The following is a 21,805-nucleotide window of genomic DNA, read 5'->3' on the forward strand; positions in this document are numbered from 1 at the left end:
TAATCTTGCTTCCCCTAAACTGAAATCTTGGCTTCACCACTGGATTCTCACGAAAAATGAAATGGAATAAATAAAATATATGATAATAAGTTTTTTTTTTTTCCAAAAACTATAACAACAAAAATCATTTTTTACAATTTCATTTAAAAAAGAAAATTTGAAGAACGAATAAGATCAGAAAACTCTTCTTCTTTAGCCATATACAAACGACCTAGAGAGTAATTAACCTTGGCTAGTTGGCTTTAGCCCCCAGATGATCTCCACATTCCACACTCAGTTCTCTCAATCTAGACAACAAGCACTTTCCTTAATGGTCTTCTCTACAAACTATTGCCGACATAGTAGAGGAGCTTCGCACTACTACATGCCTGCATCAAAGTTGAGCTTTACCATACCCAGTGGAGGAGTCCAGATTTTCCCCACTCTTCTATTCATGCAAAACTCCCTCCCAAGCCTCTATATATAGACTTTTAAGATATTCAAGAATGATAGGATCAATGTCCTTAGCTCCCAGATTTGCTTATTTCTCAACATCCATAACATGTAAAATACTAAAACTATGTAGTACAAAAAGTTTACAAACTCACATGGCAATGAATGTGATTAGTGTTGTGAGTTTTAGTTAGCTCAATCAGTAAAGTTTCTTATTATCAAATAAGATATATAGTGTTCGAATCCCGTTTACACAAAAAATTGATTGATGTTTTGGCTTGATGATAAAGAACAATCATCATAAAACGGACGTTATATAAAAAAAATAATGTGATCCTATAACCAACATCAATATAATATATATTTTTTGTTAATTACTTTTTAATAGTAGTGTGTTTAAAAATTTATACAGTATTTTCTAATTCTAAACTTATGTTTTAAAATTTATAGTCTCCCTATAACATATTCCAACTTACGGTTGCATTAAGTAGTAAGTTATGTGCAATTGTATCCTTTAGAGATATCGTAAGAAGTTTAGTAGCATTTAAAAGAATGCTGACCCAATGACTAATTGTTAGATTACTTAGGGCTCGTTTGGTAATGTCGTTCTAAAAACATTCTTTAAGTGTTGTGAAAATATGAGCGAGTAAAAACGTGTTGTGAAAATACTTGTTGTGTTGTTTAAACAAAGAAAACTGTTGTTCAAACAACGTTATCAAACAGACTCTTATTTTGCAAAATTTAAATGATCAATTAGACATTGACCACACAATTTGAGTCATTGTACATATAGTAAGAATATATGTTCAAGTGTTCCTTCTTAACATTGCACAAGGGGCATCTATCATCCCCAATAAGGATTCGATGCTTTGATCAACTAGTGAATTCAGGGCAACTTTCCAAATAAACAATTTTAAATCTCTAAAATGAATCTTTGAGCTTTATAACTATAAGCCATCCATATGCTCTTTACAGACTGTATTAAAGAGATTGAATAACATTCACTGCTAATTTAGTCTAGAAGAAGGATTCAGTTCACCTAGTTACTTCAAAAGATAATATTCTTCCCAAATAATTTGAGTTAAAAGAAAATATTCATTCAACCTTTGCTCTGAGTCTGACCAGACCATAGATAGAGGGGACTACTCTTACTCTACTCTGCGTATCTTGCTGTCTGCAGAAACAAATCTGATAAAACCTCCCACCACCCACATGATGTGTGACGCAGAAAGGTCTTCCACAAAGGGACCCAGTGCTGAACGGTCCAAGTGTCCGTAAGTAACCCCACAAAAAAAAAAAAAAAAAAAAAAAGGTTAATGTTAAGGGCACAGAATTTTTATAACAAAGCATAAGCATTAGTCTATTACTGCTGCCCCTTATCTCTACATCATAGCCTCTTAGGCAATAATTTGTTACTAGTTCTCATCTCGACCTGTTATTTATTTTACTTTTACAAGTGCTATTAGCAGCTTGTCGATTAAGTTTTGTTGTGAAACTATTGTGAAAACATAACGTTTTTTAGCTTTAATTTTTTAAAAAACACAATAATCATGGTAAGTCTCACCAGGTGTGTGACCCTCCCACGTGCCGACCTGCCCTAAGCGTGGGCTGCTCATCAATACAAAAGTGAAAGGCTTTTTGGTGCTAGGGGCCGACAACCTAGGCCTACCAATAAAGCTTAAATCCATTTCTAGGGAAAAAGACCCTCCCCTTAACCCAAAAACCCTCAACGCACGTGCGACTCTAATTATTACACAACCCATTCACACACATAACCCTAGAAAAAAAGAAACCCCTATAAAAAGGAAAAGTCAATTTAATTTTATTTAAATAACCAAAAAGAGGAGAAACAAACACTGCACAAGAAGTCAAGAAGGAACACACAAAAAAATAAAGAAGAGAAAAGCTACTCTACTCATAGCCCAATAACGTGATCCGTTATATTTTCCTCATGATTAGGCCTTTTGGGACCTTTTCGTATAACGGAATGTCACTCACTGTTTTTCTTATCTTCAAGCTTCAATATATTCACCAAATAGCCCTTCGAACTTGACTTTATTTGCAGTGAGTTTTGAGTCCTTGAATGAACAAGAACAAGGGTGTATTGGTCACTTCCTGGATTTTGTATGGTGTTTAAACCATTTTGCATGGGAACAATGGGTATAATGGTCACTTGGAAAGGTTGACAAGTTGCTCTCTTTTTCCTTTTAATTATTAAGTCCAAGTGATAAAAAAAGTTCTCAAATTTTTCCCCTTGTATTTTACTGTATTATGATAGATTCGAAGGTGTTTCACTTAGGTTGAGAAACAATAAAAATTAAGTTGCTTGATTACATTATTAAATTCTACTAAATAAAATTCTATTATGATTGGTGTACAATAAAAGTAATTGATTAATGGAATCATGTTTTAGTGTTGAGATGATTTGGAAATGAAGTTATACCAATTACTATTAGGCACCATAATAAGTGTGCGTTTGGCAACACTTATTTTTGCCAATTTATTTTACTATTTAGCTTATTTTTACTATTATTTATAAACTCCATTGCACTTTTTGATATTATTCATGGGTTTCATTGTACTATTTCAATTAACTTTTACATTTATCTATAATATTTAAAAAAAAAAAGTTTTCAGTTTCAGTAAAATAAGCGAATTCTAAACAGATTCTAATAGGTGTGTGTTTGGCAACACTTATTTTTGCCAACTTATTTTACTATTCAGCTTATTTTTATTACTATTTATGAATCTCACTGTACTTTTTGTATTATTCATGAGTCTCACTGTACCATTTTAGCTAACCTTTACCTTTATCTATAGTATTTTCAACAAAATAAGCGGATTCCAAACAGATCTTAAGTTTTAAAAAAATGATTTTTTTATTTATTTAAAATCTCTAATTATTTTGTGTAGTGATACTAAAGATGTCACAAATTTTATGACATCAACCTTATAAACTAATGTGTCAACTTTTAAATACAAAATAAAAGAGTAAAATATAAATTTTACTAAATAATTATTACAAACTAATATGTCATCTTTACTTACCATACAAAAAATAGTTAAATTTTTTATTTATCATGTTGTTAACATAGTACCAATTAAGATAAGTGTAATGTTATTTCATAAGAAAAGTAAAATTATATAATATAATTGATTTAAATATAGCCAAACAAAAGAGAACCTATTTAGTATATTGGTATGATAACAAAGAGCAATCATGTCATCGATTTCAAATCTTGTCATATCTAAAAAGAAACATATTATTAGTATATAACAAAAACTGTATGATTCACGAAAAGTGATTATGATCCACGAAAAGTGATTTTGCACCGATCACAGTTAAACCGTTTGGTAGATTTACGTACCCAATAAAAAAAAAAAAAGTTGTGAATTATTATTTTTTATCTGACATTGCTGTTTGTTTATATATACCACAAGTTTCTGCCACCCCCACTTGAAATTTTAAACCTCTCTCACCCACAAACCTTAGTCATTTCCTCTGTACTTAACCTTTTTGCTTACAATGGAAGGCAAAGATCAAAAAGAGTTACAGCTACTCCCTAATCCATACTCATCTGTACGATCTTCTTCTTCCTCATCACACATGTCATCTCGTCCGTTCGATCCTTCTTCGTTCAGATATCGATCATCATCATCATCAAGAACTGTGTCTGATCCCTATGAAGCCCCAGCACTGGACCTGCAGTTATCAATAAGCGTTAGGCCAATCCAACAAGCCTCGGATTGTGTTCTTGGAGGCCCCATTTGCGGCTACGATGACGATGAAGTGAAGCCGGAGACAACAAAGACTTGTGTCGAGGCAATGAAATGGCAAGCGGCGGAGCAGATTCGATTGGCCGCGATAGAGAAGGCTTATGCAGAGAGGGTGAGAGAGCTTACAAGGAGAGAAATGGAGATTGCACAGTCTGAGTTCGCACGTGCAAGGCACATGTGGGAGAGAGCTAGAGAAGAAGTAGAAAAAGCTGAGAGAATGAAGGAAAGGGCAACGCTGCAGATAGATTCTACGTGCATGGAAATCACTTGCCAGTCTTGCAGACAAAGGTTTAGGCCTTAGTGCTCAATGATATATATATGGATTTCGGAGTATTCATGAAAAACCCGAGTTTGTTTTGAGTGGGAGTTTCGTGCACTGAGTACTTTTTTTTTTTCTTTTTCTTTTTTCTTCTTTCTTTTTAATGTTTATGCAGATCTGGGTATTGGGTTTCTGCAATTTGGTCTTAACAAAGTCATATATAAGGTTAAAGATAAAGCAAGCAATAAAAGTGGCAGAAGCTAGAACTTGGTGATCGATGCCCTTTTCTTCTTTTTCATCATGATCTGTGTGTTGAATAATTATTACAATAAAATGTTGCCACAAATTTCAAATACTCCCATGTGTGTTCAGACTTGTATGTAGCTTGAAGCACTTGTTAAATAATTTATGCTTATAGATAAAGATCATATGTATTGGCATAAATATCAAGTACTTCAACATGTTATTTCACACCCATATGACAATACACACGGTTTTCTAAGTAACAGGATCAGAAAAGTTGAAAAAACAAAAAGCTGTTTTAACTCATCGTTGGTCTTGATGACAACCATTCCTTGATTCAGCAGTCACAACTCAGAAATTTGATATTGTTTAGTTGTCTGAGTCATTGACAATTGTTTTGTTGTGGTTTCCTTTTTTTCCTGTCATGTGATTTTCAATCATTTCTTAGTACCCAGATATACGTACAAAGCTAGCTGTAGGGTGCAACATATACACAACGTGTGATTTAGAAATCCTTTGAGTGCTGAAAGATGCTCTAAAAACAATTTAATTTCCTGACTACCGTATAAATAATTCATCTGACATGAGATAGAGACCGCAGATGATTAGATTTTCATCCCAATATCTGGAACACATGCTAGCACAAATGTTTGCATGGACACCATATAATTAGAAGTAAATGAGTTTCTAAAAATGTGTAGCTACTTGAAAATTGCCATGGTTGATAGGCTGACTTTTCTGATATCTTGGCTTGTATCATGATCGACCAAATTAAGAGATGATATGCTGATATGATTATCCCCTTTGTAAGCACAGATTAATTTCATGGAATTGTAAAGATACTACATGATTGGCAAAGTTGGCAGCTTGCCATATCATTTGGTGATTTATACAATCTAGAACCAACACATTTTCTCTTTAATCATTTCAAGTTTTGTCACCTCCATTCCATGATTTAGCTTAAATATTACAAATATAAAAGTATATCTAATGTTAAATAACGTGACATTTGGTATGCCGGTAGGTTTAAGAAATAAATTTTTAACCGTGAAATGAACTCTTTTCATTTCCAGATGAGCCTATTTCAACATTGAAAATATATGACTCAATCAAGAGTTAAATCATACCCTTTAAAATCAAATATAAGGCAAATTAACAGTTAAGAAAAAGTATCGGCACGCCCAAATATGCTTTAACATATGATCATTTGCTACTAATTAAACAGCTGCATCCTGAATTAGCTAGACTTTGTGAAACAATTAAAATTTTGAATGCTACGTACTGCAACTCTAGGCTTATGTCGACACTGCCTCAACAAGTCAAACATGGTGGTCAAGTTGGGAACCTTGACTTGATAGAAAGGCAAATGAATCAGAACAAAAAGCGAGTAAAATTCATCAAGAACAAGACAGGATAGCTGTATTCACTTGTATTCAACTTCTTAACTTTTGCTCATCAGAAACCAAACACCCACTACCCATGTCTTGTGAACCAACACAAAAGAAACATTTTTGGATAGGATGACTCTGCTAAAAGCATCAATCAGAGAGCAGTGAGCAGTGCTCCTTTTCTAGTTGTCGCGAGAATAGCATTAGCTTGATTTGTCAGCAACCTCCAAACATATTACTCAAATACAGTTAATCAGTCAAGAAGTGGCTTCAATAATACACAATTTGATTCTTTGATGAGGTCATGACATAATCTAGTGGGGCAATGGATCATAAAGTCTCAACATTAGGTCCTTCTGAAAAGTACATTTGGGTGCAGCTAAGAAAGCATGGGAAGAGAAAAAAAAAAGAAAAAAAGTGATTCTGATCTAACTATTTATTAGTATATATATTTATATATAGTCATATCCTTAATTTGGTAACCAGAATCTTCTTAACTGCCAATCTTAATTAAGGTTCTAAAGACAACTTAATTTCTCACCTCCTAACCACTGGTGTTTTCTTGCTTCCACCAGCAATTGTTGCTAATATAACTTCAAAAAGAAGTTAAGACCACCCTTTTCATTTGTTCAATGCTTGTGGTTTCAACAAGATCAATCTGTTCTAGTCCTTTTTAATCCTTTTTCCTTTTACAAAAACAACAATTAAGCATTAGTTTCGAAATTTTTGGGTCGGTTCTAGATATACTCAACAAATTAGTCAGGTCGACCATATGAACTCTTTTTTGCTGGTCATTTTATTCAATTGAAATCATACTATTTGTTACCTTACTTCCTTAATGGACATATCAAAGTTTACAACTTTTATTAATGTTATTTTTGTCTTCCTCTATCTTTTTTTACTTCCCAACTTGAAACAAGTCACTTGTTGTAATTAGTGCATTAATCATTTTCCTCTAAAATAATCAAAGTATCTCAAACGACTTCCTCTCATATTTAAATACAAGAAAATTTCTCATGTTATTATGCGTGCAGATTTTGAATGCTGTCCTTACTAGCTAGCTTTAAACCACAGTTTTATATGATCAAAATCTTCAAAAAGGTGTAAGGAAAAATACAGTTTCTCAAAAAATGAGTGCAGTTTGTTCTATAGGAAACCTAGATAACTGTGTATCTGCTCTCCACTGAAAAAGTTGGATGTCATTGATAGAAATTTACAACCTTGACTGGTAACATAACATAATCACTGTGGTGAGTTCATATAGACTCACAACATCAGCAGAATCTAATTCATGATAAACTGTAGCCCGACATATGACCAATTTCATCATGGATACCTTGTCTTTTATCTTTTATTTGGTTACAATCATAGAAATGCAAGAACCATCAATTCTTTCAGAAAGTTGAAGTGCATGATAAAGATGTAGGACACACTAGCTGAGTTATCAAAGTAGTCATCATGACAAAACCTTAAAATTTGTCTTTTTTCACGTTGTCCACATATGATCGTTGAGTGATACTGTTTGTTCTAATTGAATTGCAAAGAATAATATGTTAACTCATAAATCCAGCACTATAAGAAATTCTTGGAGAAGAATTACGTTTAATTTTGATTGTGAATCAATGTCTGAGAGTCTAAATTATATATCAGGATTTTCTCAAGTCACCTTCACTTTATCCGACAAACAAATCTTTGCCAAACTCAGAGATAATCAGTGGGGAACCACATTCATGCATATCATGATTTTCTATGACTACACGGCACAAACAATGTATTCTTGCCCATAGAGAAGTCTATAATTTCTTATTTTCTTTATAGATGAAAATTGGTGGACTAAATCCTGAGATAGATATATATATATTAACAGTTTCAATATTTATTGATGTATGATAGGAGATGAGAATCCAATTCATCTGAACTCTAAAGGACAGTGTCAATGCTTTTCAATTCAAAGTTGGAAATTAAAATTTGGACAGGAGTGGTGAGCAACTATTTAGAATTAAGAAGGGACAAAAATTGGTGGAGTCATAGTATCATGTGAGGATTCACAGAGTTCAGCTGCTATGATGATATATAGTAATTATTGAGGAGGTGAGATAAAATTTTTGAGGTAAACAAAAGAAGAAAAAGAGAGGCCCGTAAGAAATTATGTAGTTTTATAAGTAATAAATTAAATTAAATTACGAAGTTTCAAAAAATAACAAATAAAATTATTTACTTTCAAAAAAGTAAGAAATTAACTATAAGGTTTCATAAAACTAACAAATGATATTTTTAGATAACAGAATGATCAAGATTGTTCAATTAAGTCATTTATAAACCAATCAAGAGGAAAAGTCTAATGACTTTTGAATGCATAAAGTTTAGATCATGGTGGGACTAAACTCTTGCTGTCACACCAATGTGAATCCCACCATTTCATTAATTATAGTAGACTTTAATAGCAGATGTTGTCTAGGTTCTTTATGATCTTTTCAACCTAAAAAGCTAAAAGGATAAAGAGAACCATGACATTTATCATACTAGCTAAGAATTTATTATTCATCCAAAAAAAGAAAAAAATAAAAGGAAAAAAAAAAGAAAAAAAAGAAAGAAAAAAGAAGCCCATACTTATCATGGAAACAACATGCTTTCCAGCTGCTTGTGTATCACTTGAAGTAAGAGAAAATAATGTTTCACACTCGTAGATATACACTTCGTACACACAATATTCATACTTTCTTTTTTTGCATTCACATTTTTTAATAAAAATTCACATTTAACACGAGATTGATGATGTGTACAAAAAATATATATTAATAACTATGAGATTACCAATACCCTTTTTACTCATATATATACCCCAAAGTAAATTAAATTGTTAGTCCATATATATATGATAGAAACCAGAGATTTTTTATTTTTTATTTTCTTAAAAAAAAATGTGCGAAAGTGGTTGCTATGCATTTTATTAAGCCTGAATCTCTCAGCCACATGCAACTTGCCAATAATGATTGCTATTAGGTATCAGTCCTAAAAAGAAGCTAGCCAGTAGCCAATATACAATGTCGCTAATTATTGCTATCTATTCTTTTGGAGTACTTCCAGCAATCTTTAATTTTGACTGTAATATGATCAAATATTAGGGTAAATTAAGAAAATCTGAATATGTATCATAAATCATAATCTTACAATTAGGACAATGAGTCAGGAGGTTTGCGCCCCACAACTTATTATACTTTTTTGATGATTTTTTTTAGTTTTTATTTATTATGAATTACACCCCCACAACTTATACGATTCCAAAGATTCATGACTACTCTCAAGAGGTTGGCTTAATAGTTCTTAAGGCCTTATGATATCTATGAGATTCTGGGTTAGAAATCTCTTGGCAGCATCTTGGAGCATCCCTTATGAGATTATTCCATCTTGTAATAACCTAATGCATGTGAAACGAAGGACTATATACATCCAAGGAAATATTAAGATATTCGAAAAGGTCTAGATACCTTCATTTATTAAAAAAAAGATTCATGACCATAAATATAAAATTATTGGAAATTCAATGATACATAAAAAGTAAGCATGCATGCTATAATTGTAGACAGATTACTGATGCCAAGTTATAGCTCGATCCAATAAAGGAATACGTATACAAATAAGAAAATGTTTTTGATGACATGAAATAACAACTCTATCTAAGAAAGAACTCAAATCATACATAGGTATAAGGTGACAACCATAATTAATAAGTAATTCTCTCCTTGATCATATTTTCTGATTCAAGCATCATAGCTTTTTATTATGTGGCTGCTACACTGGTAGCACTCTGAGGTTCTCTTATTGTTGGCAGGCATCTTGTGGATCTATATGTTATATAACCAAATGCATTCACAATCAACATTTTTGGTTTATTCAGTCTAAAATTAAAATGTTTATAGGGTTGTAAATGAATTAAGTGTTTATGAAAAGCTCGAATTTGGCTTTGAAAATTGGAAAATGCTTATTTCTGTTAAACAAGCCAAGCTCAAACCTAAGTTTAAGCTTAACTATTAAACAAGCCAAGCTCAAACATTATAATAAATATGTTCATAAACAAACTTGTAAACATGAATCTTGATTTAACTATATAAATATTATATTCTTATATGTATATTTGTTTAAAATATATTGATATAGACTTGAGAACGGATTGTGTAAGTTTATAAATAGGTCTATATGATATCAAATTATTATTTGTAGTTTATTGATAATGTAAACAGTCTATTCTAGTAAAAATCCATAAATTTATGAAAGGATAAAAAGTTTTAGTCATGATTTACTATATATGAGAAAAGAACAAGTTAATTAAGTAGTCCGTGAACAAGTTTGAGCTGGTTTGACAAGAAAATGAATAAAAATTGAACATGTAATCTTTTGGTAATGAGCTTGAGCTCAGCTCGTATTCAAAATAAAATTAGGTGTTTGTTTGGAATAGAAGGGGATGAAGGAAAGGAGGGAGGAGTAAATGAACAAGTTTTAACTTTTAATACTAGCTTAAACCTTTACTAGCCAATTTAATTGTAACCAATTAATAGCAAACTTCTTCATGTTAGAAGCAAGTCAGAATGAGTATATGAACTGACAAGAGCTAAAGATATGTGACACTTATTTATTTATTTGATAATTCAATAGTTGGTAGATTTCAAGGAAATTCAAACTAGCAGAGAGACAATTTCAAGCTTCTTGTATGTGATTAAGGACAAACAAATAGGGTTGTAAACAAATTGATCTAGCCCTTTTATTCTTGGAAGCTAATGTAAAAAAAAAAAAAAAAAAAAAAAAAAAAAAAAAAAAAAAAAGAAGCTAAAATGCAAAACTAACCCTCTAAGTTTCTTCATATTTCATTTCAGTTCTCTAACTTTACTTTCGTTTATTTCAGTCCTCTAACTTTCAAGTTTATTCAATTAAGACTTTTCCATCCATTTTTGTTATATGTTGTGATTAATTTTTCAATTTTTTAGATTTATCTTAAAAACTTTTAATTAAAAAAATCAATTAATGATTAAAAAATATTTTTCAATTTTTTTTTTCAAAAAATTATAAAAAAAAGTTTGACAAAAGGCCTTAATTAAATAAATCTGAAACTTAGAGGACTAAAATGAACGAAAACAAAGTTAGAGGATTGAATTGGAAATCTTAAGAAACTTAGAGGGTCAATTTTGTATTTTAGCCCAAAAATATATATATATATATATATATTAAGTCTTTAAGAGAATTACCATATTGAAGCATTACCTTATAAAAATGCAAATTTTATAAGTCAATTTTCTCCCTCCAAAAGAAGTTATTTAAACTTAATAATAACATACAAGCTAGGCTTTTTTTATTATTTAATTTTTTAAAAGAGACAGAAATTAGATTAAAACAAATTAAGAAGTAGAAAACTTAGGGTATATAACACCCCAAGCGTCAACTAAAAACTAATACAAAATACTTGTGAAAGCTCATTCCTTAAGCCAAAAGATCCGCGCATATTTGATATATTACTTTCTCTACTAATAATAAATTTCCTTTGGAAGTTAGAAATTGGCGGGAATTTTAGTTGCGACGAAGAAGCGTACAGAAATTGCGCTTTTTAACTTTTTAACGGCTGTAACCTCGAAACAAAACACGCTAATACAAATAGCGTATTCGTGAATAAGTTAAGTTAGTTACATTTTTGGCGCAGAACCGTTTCAGTGACCCCGAACCCATATTTTCCAACCCGAACCCGAATTCCAAAACTCCGCAACCCGATTCTCTTCTTCTTCTTCGAATTCCGTTTTTCCTTTTTCAAGATTTCCCAATCTCTCAGAGAGAGAAGCTTCCGTACGATAATGGAGGAAAAATTGAAGGCTCAGAAACCAAACCCTAACCCTAACCCTAAAACCAATACTGCGAAGAAGAGGAAAAAGAAGAGTGAGTACGAGTTCTGCAAAGTGTGCAATCTGAACCACGATCAAGGCCAGCGACACAAGTACTTTCCGAGCCACAAGAGTTCGCTGTCGAACTTTCTCTCTCGGTTCCAAACCAAGCTCTCCGACGTTCGCTTCTTCCTCAAGAACCCTAGCCCTCTCCGTCCTGAGCTCGCCTCTAAAAATCGGTTCTGGTGCGTCTTTTGCGACTCCGACATTGACGAGATCGGCAGCTCCTTCGCCTGGTACTGCTACAGTTTCTGTTTTAGCTAGTTTTTGAATTATTTTATTAAATTCCTGTTTGGTTGCTGAGAAAATTAGAGGAAAAGAGGAAAGGAAGTAGAGTTTTATAAATTCTATGCATTTTGTTTTGGTTTTATGAGGCATTGTAATTATGAGAGACTTATTGAATTTATCGTCGAATTATAGTGATTTTTTAGCAGCCAATAGCTCGGTACTACCAATTCTAATCATCCAAAAAACTTTAATAGTGTTGTTAAATTCATGTTAGTTGCTGAGAAAAGAGAGGAAAAAAAAATGAAAGAAATTATAAAGTTTTCGAAATTCTATGTTTTGTTGTTTCAGTTTAGTGGAGGTTTTGGTTATCTGAGGCTTTATAACTGTGAAAGAAAATTATAGACTCAATTGAATTTATTGTCGAATTTATAGTGATTTCTTAGTTGCTAAACTGGTTGAATATGGTTTCAGAATTCTGCATTTGATTAAGTGCTTTGTGTTTCGTTAACAGTTATAATGCGATTAATCATCTAGCAAGTGCTGATCATCTGAAGAACTTGAAGCATTTTTTGTGGAAATATGGTGGTGGAATGGACCGCGTGGATGCTTTTAGGATTTTGGAAGCTGATGTAGCTAAGGTACTTAGTTATAGTAATTTCTATTCAACAGTTTTTGGACATTTTGTAATAGTTTTCGAGATAACTGAATTTCTTCAAAATCGAAGAAAAGGGTCTAATACTCGGTTTCAGTTAAGGACGGATTATTAATTGGTGGGCGTTTCTTTTGTGACTGCAGTGGGAGAAGAAGTGCATTTCTTTGAAGAGCGATGCTGTCTCCTCGAGTCAAGGAGCTATTGGACCAGAAATTGGACCTTTGAATGATATCCACAATGAAAACAATTATGGAAATATTGATAATTTTGAAAATAGTAGTATCCAATCTGTTAAATCAAGTCTTTCAAATGGTGTTATGCCTTTACAGTATTATACGAATGAGTATCAGGTATCCCATTCAGGACTCTATGAAGCCACAAATGTTGGCATGTTTGCGCATGATTTTGGCTCTTTTTTACCTGCGGAGACATGCTCTGACACAAATTTATGGAATTTGAAGGATATAAGAGGTAAGCATATATTTTGTTTATATTGCCATTTTTAAGCATATATTTTGTTTATATTGCCATTTTTTTATTCATTTTTCTTTTCCCAACTTGAGTTATTTAGTTTATGTTGTGGTGGAGCCTCTTGTCAAATGAGAATCCTTATGGTAGTTTTGTGTTACCTGCTATGTGCTTTCATTGTGACTCAGTTAACAGGAATAGCCAACATTCTTTTCCTTACAACAGTTATAGCTCAGCTGATGGCTCTTTCAGTAATGGAAGGGTAAGTTTTCTAAACTGGAGATATATTAGTTCTTACTTCATCTGTCATTGAGTTACTTGGCAAAAATATAAAAAAGACTTACTAGGCACCCTTTAGTGAAATGTGTTTTATTTTTATTTTTTTGATAGGTAAATAAGATACCCTTTAGTGAAATTTCATTGTTGCCTACCCATCAGGATATGATAGGATTGCCTATTCTCTGGAAATGAACTAGAGAACGGTCTGAGAGAGTGAAGGGAAAGCATTTTGATTGAATGTGTCAATAGCTTCTGTTTACTTGTCTTTTAATGGACACTATCCTCCGCTGCCTTAAATTTCTAGGAGTGAATAATACTCTATGTACATGGGAGTGATATCATTCTTGTTTATGCAAATAATTGCTGATTTTGTACCATACATGCATTCTTATTATGTTGCGTTTATTCAACAAATAATAATATTTCATGCTTCACAAACTGATGCTAACATTGGGGCTAGTAATCTGCTTTAAATTCTTGTAATACACTAAGCTCTTAATGCTTGCAAAATCCAAATATCAGGTTGCAGTAGGGCAGGGTGACTCTATATAGTACTTGTGTATGTTCAGGTATAGCATTATATCACATTTTGGAAGTCTGCTGGTAGCCCAATGTTCAGCATGACTATTAGTTTGTATTTTTTTTTATAATGTAATGGTATTTTGTACTAATGTCCTAACAGTGAAGATTTCCACTTTTAACTTCTTTCATGACCTGCCTATATATCTAACCCTGCCCCCCTTTTTGGGCACTTACTGTTCATATGTACTTACAACACCTTTAAACATGTAATGTATTTTTATATAGATGTTCCAGGTGCATGAGGATGAAGGAATTGTAAAAGGAGAAAGCAGTTCTCATGGTATGAATATTTGACTATTTTTTTTTTTTAATAAATTTTTTATTATTTCTGCCTTCTTCTTCTCATGCATCTTTTACCTAGATACCATTTGAATTCATCATTTGAGTGTCAGGTGCTCTTAGGATTGAAGTTATTGGCATATAGATTTCTGGTTAGCTTAGTGAACAAGGATTTTGGTGGGGTGATACTTTATTTTACAAATGTTTCCCCTTATCTTGTGATTCTTTTTCTTTAGGTTTGCAGAATCTCGCTCGAATTTCTACCTTGGCCCCTGAAGAGGCTAGAGGTAATGTGCATACTGGAGCGCCTCCCCCCTGGTTGGAAGCAACTGAAGCAAGCCAGATCGATGCTCCACTAAAACCAGCAGCAGGCAGCCTTGTGCCTCTTAATAAGTCAGGGAAGTCCAAAAAATTGAACCCAAAACGGGTTGGAGCTGCTTGGGCAGAAAAGAGAAAGATTGAGCTGGAAATGGAGAAGAGAGGAGAGATTGTCAAGAATGATTGTGATGCTAACTGGCTTCCTAACTTTGGTAGAGTTTGGCAATCTGGTAGCCGAAAAGAATCTAGAAAAGAATTTGAGATGGAGAAACAAAAATTGCTCAAGCTTGGGAGTCAATCTGAAATACCAATCGAGATACAACCTTACGTCAGCAAGCGAATGGTGAACTTCACATTCTCACATACCATATTTTAGGTTTTAAAAATTTTTGGGCTTCTAGTAAGGTTAGGTGATGGAAATATCTTGTTGTTTCATGCCATGCTTATTGCTTCAAGAAATAAGAAAAGAATTGATGTTTAGCTCTGTCCTTAGTTATTTGAAACTTATATTAGAGTTTGTTGCATGTAGTTTGGGTGATTTTATGCATATTTCATGATGATAATAATAATAATGAAAACAGATTCTTACATGCACACGTGCGCACACGCGCACACACACACACACAAACCCTTAAAATAAATGAAAATAGCTATACTAGATTTTGTGTTTTATGATTACGAATGTAGTTCCTAAGGCTAATGCTTATCCTTTTTCTGGTCATCTTTGCAGCGAACAGAAGCAGGTGAATGATTATGTCAGAGATAAAAATGCTAAGCATCAATATTCCTTGTGGCTGTAATGTTAGGGAATCACTATGTATATATCTTAGTCAAATCTCCCCCATGCCAAGTTTTGATTGGAGATAAATGGAGCCACAATCTTGCAGGAAAGGTGGGAAGCAGCATTGGTTCAATACAGCCCAAAATGGGTAATGCATGTACTAGGCTATTGTACCCAAAAAGAAAAGAAAAAAAGAAAAAAAAAAAAAAGGAAAAGAAGTGCAGTCTGTTGGAACTTCATATCATAATTTGTGATATTGGAGGCATTTAGTCTGTTTGCAAAATGCACTCAACATGATTTTTGGGTATGTGGTAATTCTGTTTTTTTGGGTAACACCAATATTCCCATCTACAAAGTACATATATAATTGATGTGTTCTTGAGCTTCCACTGCTTCCTTGATTTTTGGAATACAACAAGCTGCTTGCGCTTTGAAATGTTGCATATATTGCACATTCAGTCTTTTATGTTGATGTACTCGCATGGCTGAAACAGGCTGCTGAAATAACTTCATATTTTAAATTACTATCTGTAGTCTTGAATGGTTTGCAGTCCAAAAATTGCATGGATCTTATCTCCTGATTGGCATGCTCTAGGGTGGTACAACAAAATTGCCACAGCACGCTGTTTTCATATTTTTGCAATTGCATAATTTATTTGCTTTGTGCTCTCACCTACAATAAAAAAGAATAAAAGAATGCTCTTACTCTATGACAGCAGTTTTAGCAGGGCAAAATGTTGTAGAATTTAATTGACCTCTGATCCTGAAAATCCACAGTTTCCCTTTGGAAGAAACTAAGTTCTCATCACATAGAAACTCCCAAGAAAACCACTTTTCAATCATTCGATTGACGTCATGTATGACTACATCCGTCATATTCCCAGCTCTTGCTAATATACTAGCAGTATAGATTGTTCCCATCCTACCTGGTGCCTCTGGTGCATCCCCACTCGGTCCATCCACCACTATCACATCCCATTTATGCTGATATACTTCTTGTGGTAAATTTGTCAACTGAAGCCGGCATTTTGATACTTGAAGCAGTTTTGAGCTAGGCACACAGGCTGGATTCTTCCTTGCATGCTTGAGCAGATTGTAAGCCTCTTTTCCAGGTATATTGTATCCAACCTTGTAAGCTTGAGTGCTGTTTGAATTGGCTTTGATCGTGCGTAGCTTGTTAATATCATCCTCTATAAAAATGGTGGTGCCACCTGCATTGATTTGTGAGAGGTACAGGTATTGGGGTTCAAGCCCAAAAATGAGGAGGTTGCAGGGGGCTTTATGGGCAACAAGGGTTGACAGGAGTTGAAATTCTTTTTCTGTAAGCATGATGGCATTGGCAGAGGTTTTTGGTTGATTTGTTGAGGAGCCTGGTGAATCTGTGTGCTGAAGAATAGTGGGTAAAGTTGGCAGTGGAGGTGAACTGGATGAAGTAGTGAAGAATGTGATTAAAAGAAACCTGATGATGGAGAAGCTAGATAGGATCATGATGACCGCCGGGATAAGTTTTCTTATGTTGATGTTCATCTTTTTACGCCCTCTGCAATATTTGTAACAGATCGCTAGATTTTGTTGTGCCTCAGGTGAGAGTGGTGGAGAAAATTGAACTATAGGAGTTGAAAGTGAACGGCAGTAAGGCACTTCTGGGGGCATTGTTTTGCTTGTTCTCTTTTTCTTTCAGTAGTATCACAGCTACCATCACATAATTCACATCCCCTTTTTACAATTTGATGATGCGATTTGTTTGTCTAATGTAGCCCCTTGGAATCTTCTTGAGTGACAAAGAAGGAAAATGGATTGCTTTTGTTTCAAGTGTTAGGTTTTCTATTTATTTTGAGTTGTCACCTTGTTACCTAATTGCTTGTGGTTGCACTTTGCATTGTGAGATATCAAAACTGGCTACGTGTATATATTCCTTTGGAAAAAGAAAAACAATAATGAGTTTGGTGCGTCAATCATTATAAAGGGATACTGACTTGGGATTTGGAACTTTCTGAGATGAGAGATTGGTCCATATTTTTTTCATTTTCTTAGTGTCGTTTGGTAGTGTTGAGTGAAGTATAAGGTGGCCTATGAGTAGTTGTAAGGCCATTTTCAATCAATTTTGACTTTCTCAGATCATTTTCATACTATAATTATAAATTGGAGTCTGACTGTTACGGATTTCGGCATTGGTGGCAAGTGCATTGGACATGAATGTTTAGATTTCTAGCGTAGAATATTGATATTTTTTTATTGGATAATGAAGAGGTCTATAAATCAAGACATGGAAACGTAAAAATGAGGTATAGAAAGAACATAGGATTCGGGTTTGCTTAGGTTTTAAAACAAATTAATGTCGGTGTTTATGAAACCCTTTGTGCGTTAATGTGGAAGGTATCTGTTTAATGGAGAAGGAATATGCTGTTTGCGGCAGATATAATATGGCTCTTAGTATTTTTAATATATTTATATATGAGATAAAATCCTATTCTAGTCTAAGTTAAGTGTATGTGTGTGAAGCTCTTTACTGAAGACTTAAAACTTAGTCTATACCTCACACATTTCACAAGTATTTATACTTGTGAAGTGATTATCATGCCAAGAATGCGTAGTGATGTCTTTTAGTATGTTAACCTCTCACAATTGTGGTTGTGAAGCACAAATGTTGTGAGAGGGATGTGCATGAGTTAATTATTAGCTTCAACGGGCATTAAGGGGTCTAAATTATGATATTCTTCCCCATTTTGACTCAAACCACAGAGTTTAGGACTTAAAAACCCTTAATTGTGGAGGCATTTTAGAGTTCAAAGGTTGGGTGTTTAATTGTATACATGCTTGATTTTAGCATTTTCAAACCAAACGGCGTTTAGAATTAACGACAGGGCGTTTAAGGTCCAAGTGGTGGACCATTTATACTGACATACACTAAGGAATAGAGCCAGGATATTGATTAAGAGAGGCCGAATAATGGAAAAACATTTCATAAAATACAATGATTCATTAAAATTTCATGATTGCTCATTAGACTTTTTTTCTTTTTTGAAATGTTAAAAAAAAAAGGGCTTCTTATTAGATTTTATTTGTTGTTATTTGGGCTAGTTTTGTTATTGCTTGGATTATTTTTGTTATAGTTTGAGTTCATTTTATTGTTATCGGATTATTTTATGGTTCAAGGGGTTAAGAATTATATTTGGTCTAAGGTACAAATTCTAAATCAATCTTAAATATACCTACATTTTTTTTTTTTTTTAAACTTAAGGGGGACTAGCATCTGGCTTTGTCCCTGCATACACTATCTATCGAGGTATTAAGATTGTACTTTAAACCAAATCCATGATCAGAAACAGAATTTGATAAAATGGCCCCTAACAAAGTGATTCAAGTCCAAACTTCATTTGCGACCTAATACAAATGCATCTATTTCATGGGCTTGTAGTTGCATTTTCATGGTTCCAAGGCGACAAAAAACGATCTCTTATTTCCACTGCATATAGCAAAAACATGAAATATTGCTTCCAAGGCTACGGGAAGTTCTCTTTGGTGGCTAGGTTGGGACTATGTAAGCAAAACATGACTGATTTGAGGTCCTAGTCCTAGGCATTAATGCACAAGTGGCATAGGGTATTTAAATTTTAAGATTTTATGATCTAAAAACCTCAATGCAATTCAAATCTTAAATAATAGAATGTGGGATCTTATAAGATCCTGATCCTTTAAGATCCTGATCCTTTTTACAATTTTATTAATTTATAAAATTATTGGATTTTTAATTGTTTTATTTAAGTTCACATCTCGCATAAAGGAGAAAATACTATTAAAAAAATCTAAAATTGTTATAAGCATAAAAAAATAAAATAAAAAGCACTTGAAATATCTATGTCTATGATACAAACTCCAAATTAGTTAAGGTATTTGATTTTGCTACAATTACCCAAAAGTTCAAACTTTTTAAGCAAAGCTAATAATTAACTAAGGTAATATTTCATCTATTTTGCTAAAAACCCCTTATGTTATTGTTTTTTCTTCTTTCAAGATAGAGTATTTGAATAGTAGACATCTATCACTTGTCAAGAGGTTTGTAGCTTTTACTAACACCTTTTGGTGTTTCATACTAAAGACGTCTAATGTTCAAATATTTTAAGAATTTTAAAAATATTTAACCTTAAATTTAGAAGAAGACAATCATCTAATATCATATTACTATTTTACCATAGTTATTTTAATATTTTGTAAAATCTTACTATCTTTGATTTGTTGTACTATACCATCTTAAAGACTTTTTTATTGGCCAATGGGGACTTAGCTCAGTTGGTAAGGCTCGAACACTTCGTCTAACCTACCTAGGTTCAAGTCCTGCTTCCAACAGGAGTTGGTTGGTAGGCATCCATAAGGATTGGCTGCATCCAAAAAGGATGGGCTTTAACCCGAGCACCCCGCCTAGAAGCTAGCGTAATCTAGCTAACTCCTATTTTTGTTTAAAAAAAAAAAAAAAAAAAAAAAGAAAAAAAAAAGAAAAAAAAAGGAAGACCTTTTTATAGATTTTACTTTTGAGGTTAGATTTCTACTCAAATAGAAAGTAACTCCTTACATTTAGAAAGGTTCAAAACCAAGATTCGAGGTTAGGTTCCACTCAAAAATATTACTTACATAAAATATAATAATCATAATAATTGCTATACAGACATAACATTGTCATGTTACATCTAGGGGATTAAACAATATACATTAGAAAATATTTTGATATATGAGTGCTCACGAACTTTGGCTTAATAAGCATCAAGGGCCGCACAAAGAATATCATTTAAAGATGCTCATTTGTGGATGGCTAATTTGCTGTTTGGTCCACGAGTACGGTGTGTGCAACCGTGCAAGGGGGCTTCTAGAATTATATGACCCAAGAAAATGAGAAAGAAAGGTTGATTTGTGATGTAAACATGCAAGTAGATAAAATTATATCAATGCACCTATTTTTATTTAAAAAATTTGTCAAAAATGAATGCAATAGTCAAATTGGTGAAAGTTTGTACCATTTGCTGGCTTTGCTGCGGTAAAGTGAAAAACTTTTAGTCAAAAAGACAATTACAAGAAACTGATGTTCTTGAACTTGCTCAAAGTAAAATTACTTGTTTCTGCATACACATAAAAGAAATCAATCAATATCTTGACCTAATGATAAATATTAATCTTCATATAATGAATGTCATAGATTCAAATTCTATCGTATTTATAAATAAAATAATAAAGAAGTGTTTGGTCTCAATGATTATTAAAACTAGTCGCATACTTGTGCGTTGCGCATAATAATTTTTTTAGGATAGTCTCATTAAATATTTTATTAATACTATAATTTTAGTTATTAACCATTAGTTTTTAAGTTAATAAAAACCTTAAATATACATTTTTTTTACCTTTATACACACATATATATAGTGAATCTTTACACATATTTTTTAAAAAAGACTTTATATATTTCATTTTTTTGAGTACGTAAAATTATAGACTATTACTCCATAATGATAGTAACTAATTAATTTTATATTTTTTTTTAGTGATCTCATTTGTAGCGCTTTTTACCATTATCATATATTTACTAACTGATGATTTGCATAACAAAGACAATAAATAAGAGGTAGCATTGTTCATTAGATTTTCGAAAGTAATAGTGTATGAAAATTATATATATATATATATATATATATATAATAAATAAGGTTAAATGAAATGTCAAAAAATGGATTTTTAAATTTTCTAACTTTATTTCTTATATAATTTCTACTACTATCAGAGAACATCTCTTTTTTAGTTATGATTAATATGGTTTCCATAGTTTTAAATTTAAATTTCATACTATGATTGTATTTAATTGTTGATTGTTGATTTAATTTTTTAAGTGAATTTTAAGGTTTATGTTACTACACTGTAAAGTTTTTAATGTTTTCCATACAGTAATCTCTATTTTATTTTTTACTACACTGTAAAGTTTCTATGTATCAATAGGATTTCACCTGCATGCAACACATAGAACAATGAAGCTTTACCTCTTAATGGAGACAATGCAAGAATTTCAATAAAAAGATGACTCTCAATCTAGAATACCATAGATTTACATAATAAATAATAAGTAGATAATTGACATAAAGTCATTAGAATTAGGTAAATCACAACCAGCATTGAGAAAAAGAAGGAAACACAATTGATGATACCGAAAACAAT

At 32.5% G+C, this 21,805-nt stretch overlaps 3 protein-coding genes across 3 annotated transcripts; 2 read left to right on the plus strand and 1 right to left on the minus strand.

Moving 5' to 3' along the window:
- The first annotated feature begins 3,883 nt into the window (after nt 1-3,883).
- On the plus strand, nt 3,884-4,744 carry LOC126703123 (protein indeterminate-domain 16). Its single transcript, XM_050402040.1, has one exon. The coding sequence runs from the start codon at nt 3,959-3,961 to the stop codon at nt 4,508-4,510; it is 552 nt and encodes a 183-aa protein (XP_050257997.1). The 5' UTR covers nt 3,884-3,958; the 3' UTR covers nt 4,511-4,744.
- Nucleotides 4,745-11,764: 7,020 nt separating this feature from the next.
- Nucleotides 11,765-16,011, plus strand: LOC126701773 (TITAN-like protein). Its single transcript, XM_050400133.1, has 7 exons — nt 11,765-12,259; nt 12,763-12,889; nt 13,047-13,374; nt 13,560-13,633; nt 14,458-14,512; nt 14,748-15,172; nt 15,560-16,011. Exons 1-7 carry the CDS (start codon nt 11,937-11,939, stop codon nt 15,578-15,580), a joined length of 1,353 nt encoding a protein of 450 aa, XP_050256090.1. The 5' UTR covers nt 11,765-11,936; the 3' UTR covers nt 15,581-16,011.
- Nucleotides 15,837-17,649, minus strand: LOC126701774 (glucuronoxylan 4-O-methyltransferase 1). The gene has a single exon (XM_050400134.1). It carries the CDS (start codon nt 17,261-17,263, stop codon nt 16,313-16,315), a length of 951 nt encoding a protein of 316 aa, XP_050256091.1. The 5' UTR covers nt 17,264-17,649; the 3' UTR covers nt 15,837-16,312.
- Between the last annotated feature and the right edge of the window lie 4,156 nt (nt 17,650-21,805).

This window comes from Quercus robur, chromosome 10 (genome assembly GCF_932294415.1).
Source record: "Quercus robur chromosome 10, dhQueRobu3.1, whole genome shotgun sequence".
Taxonomy (NCBI): Eukaryota; Viridiplantae; Streptophyta; class Magnoliopsida; order Fagales; family Fagaceae; genus Quercus; species Quercus robur.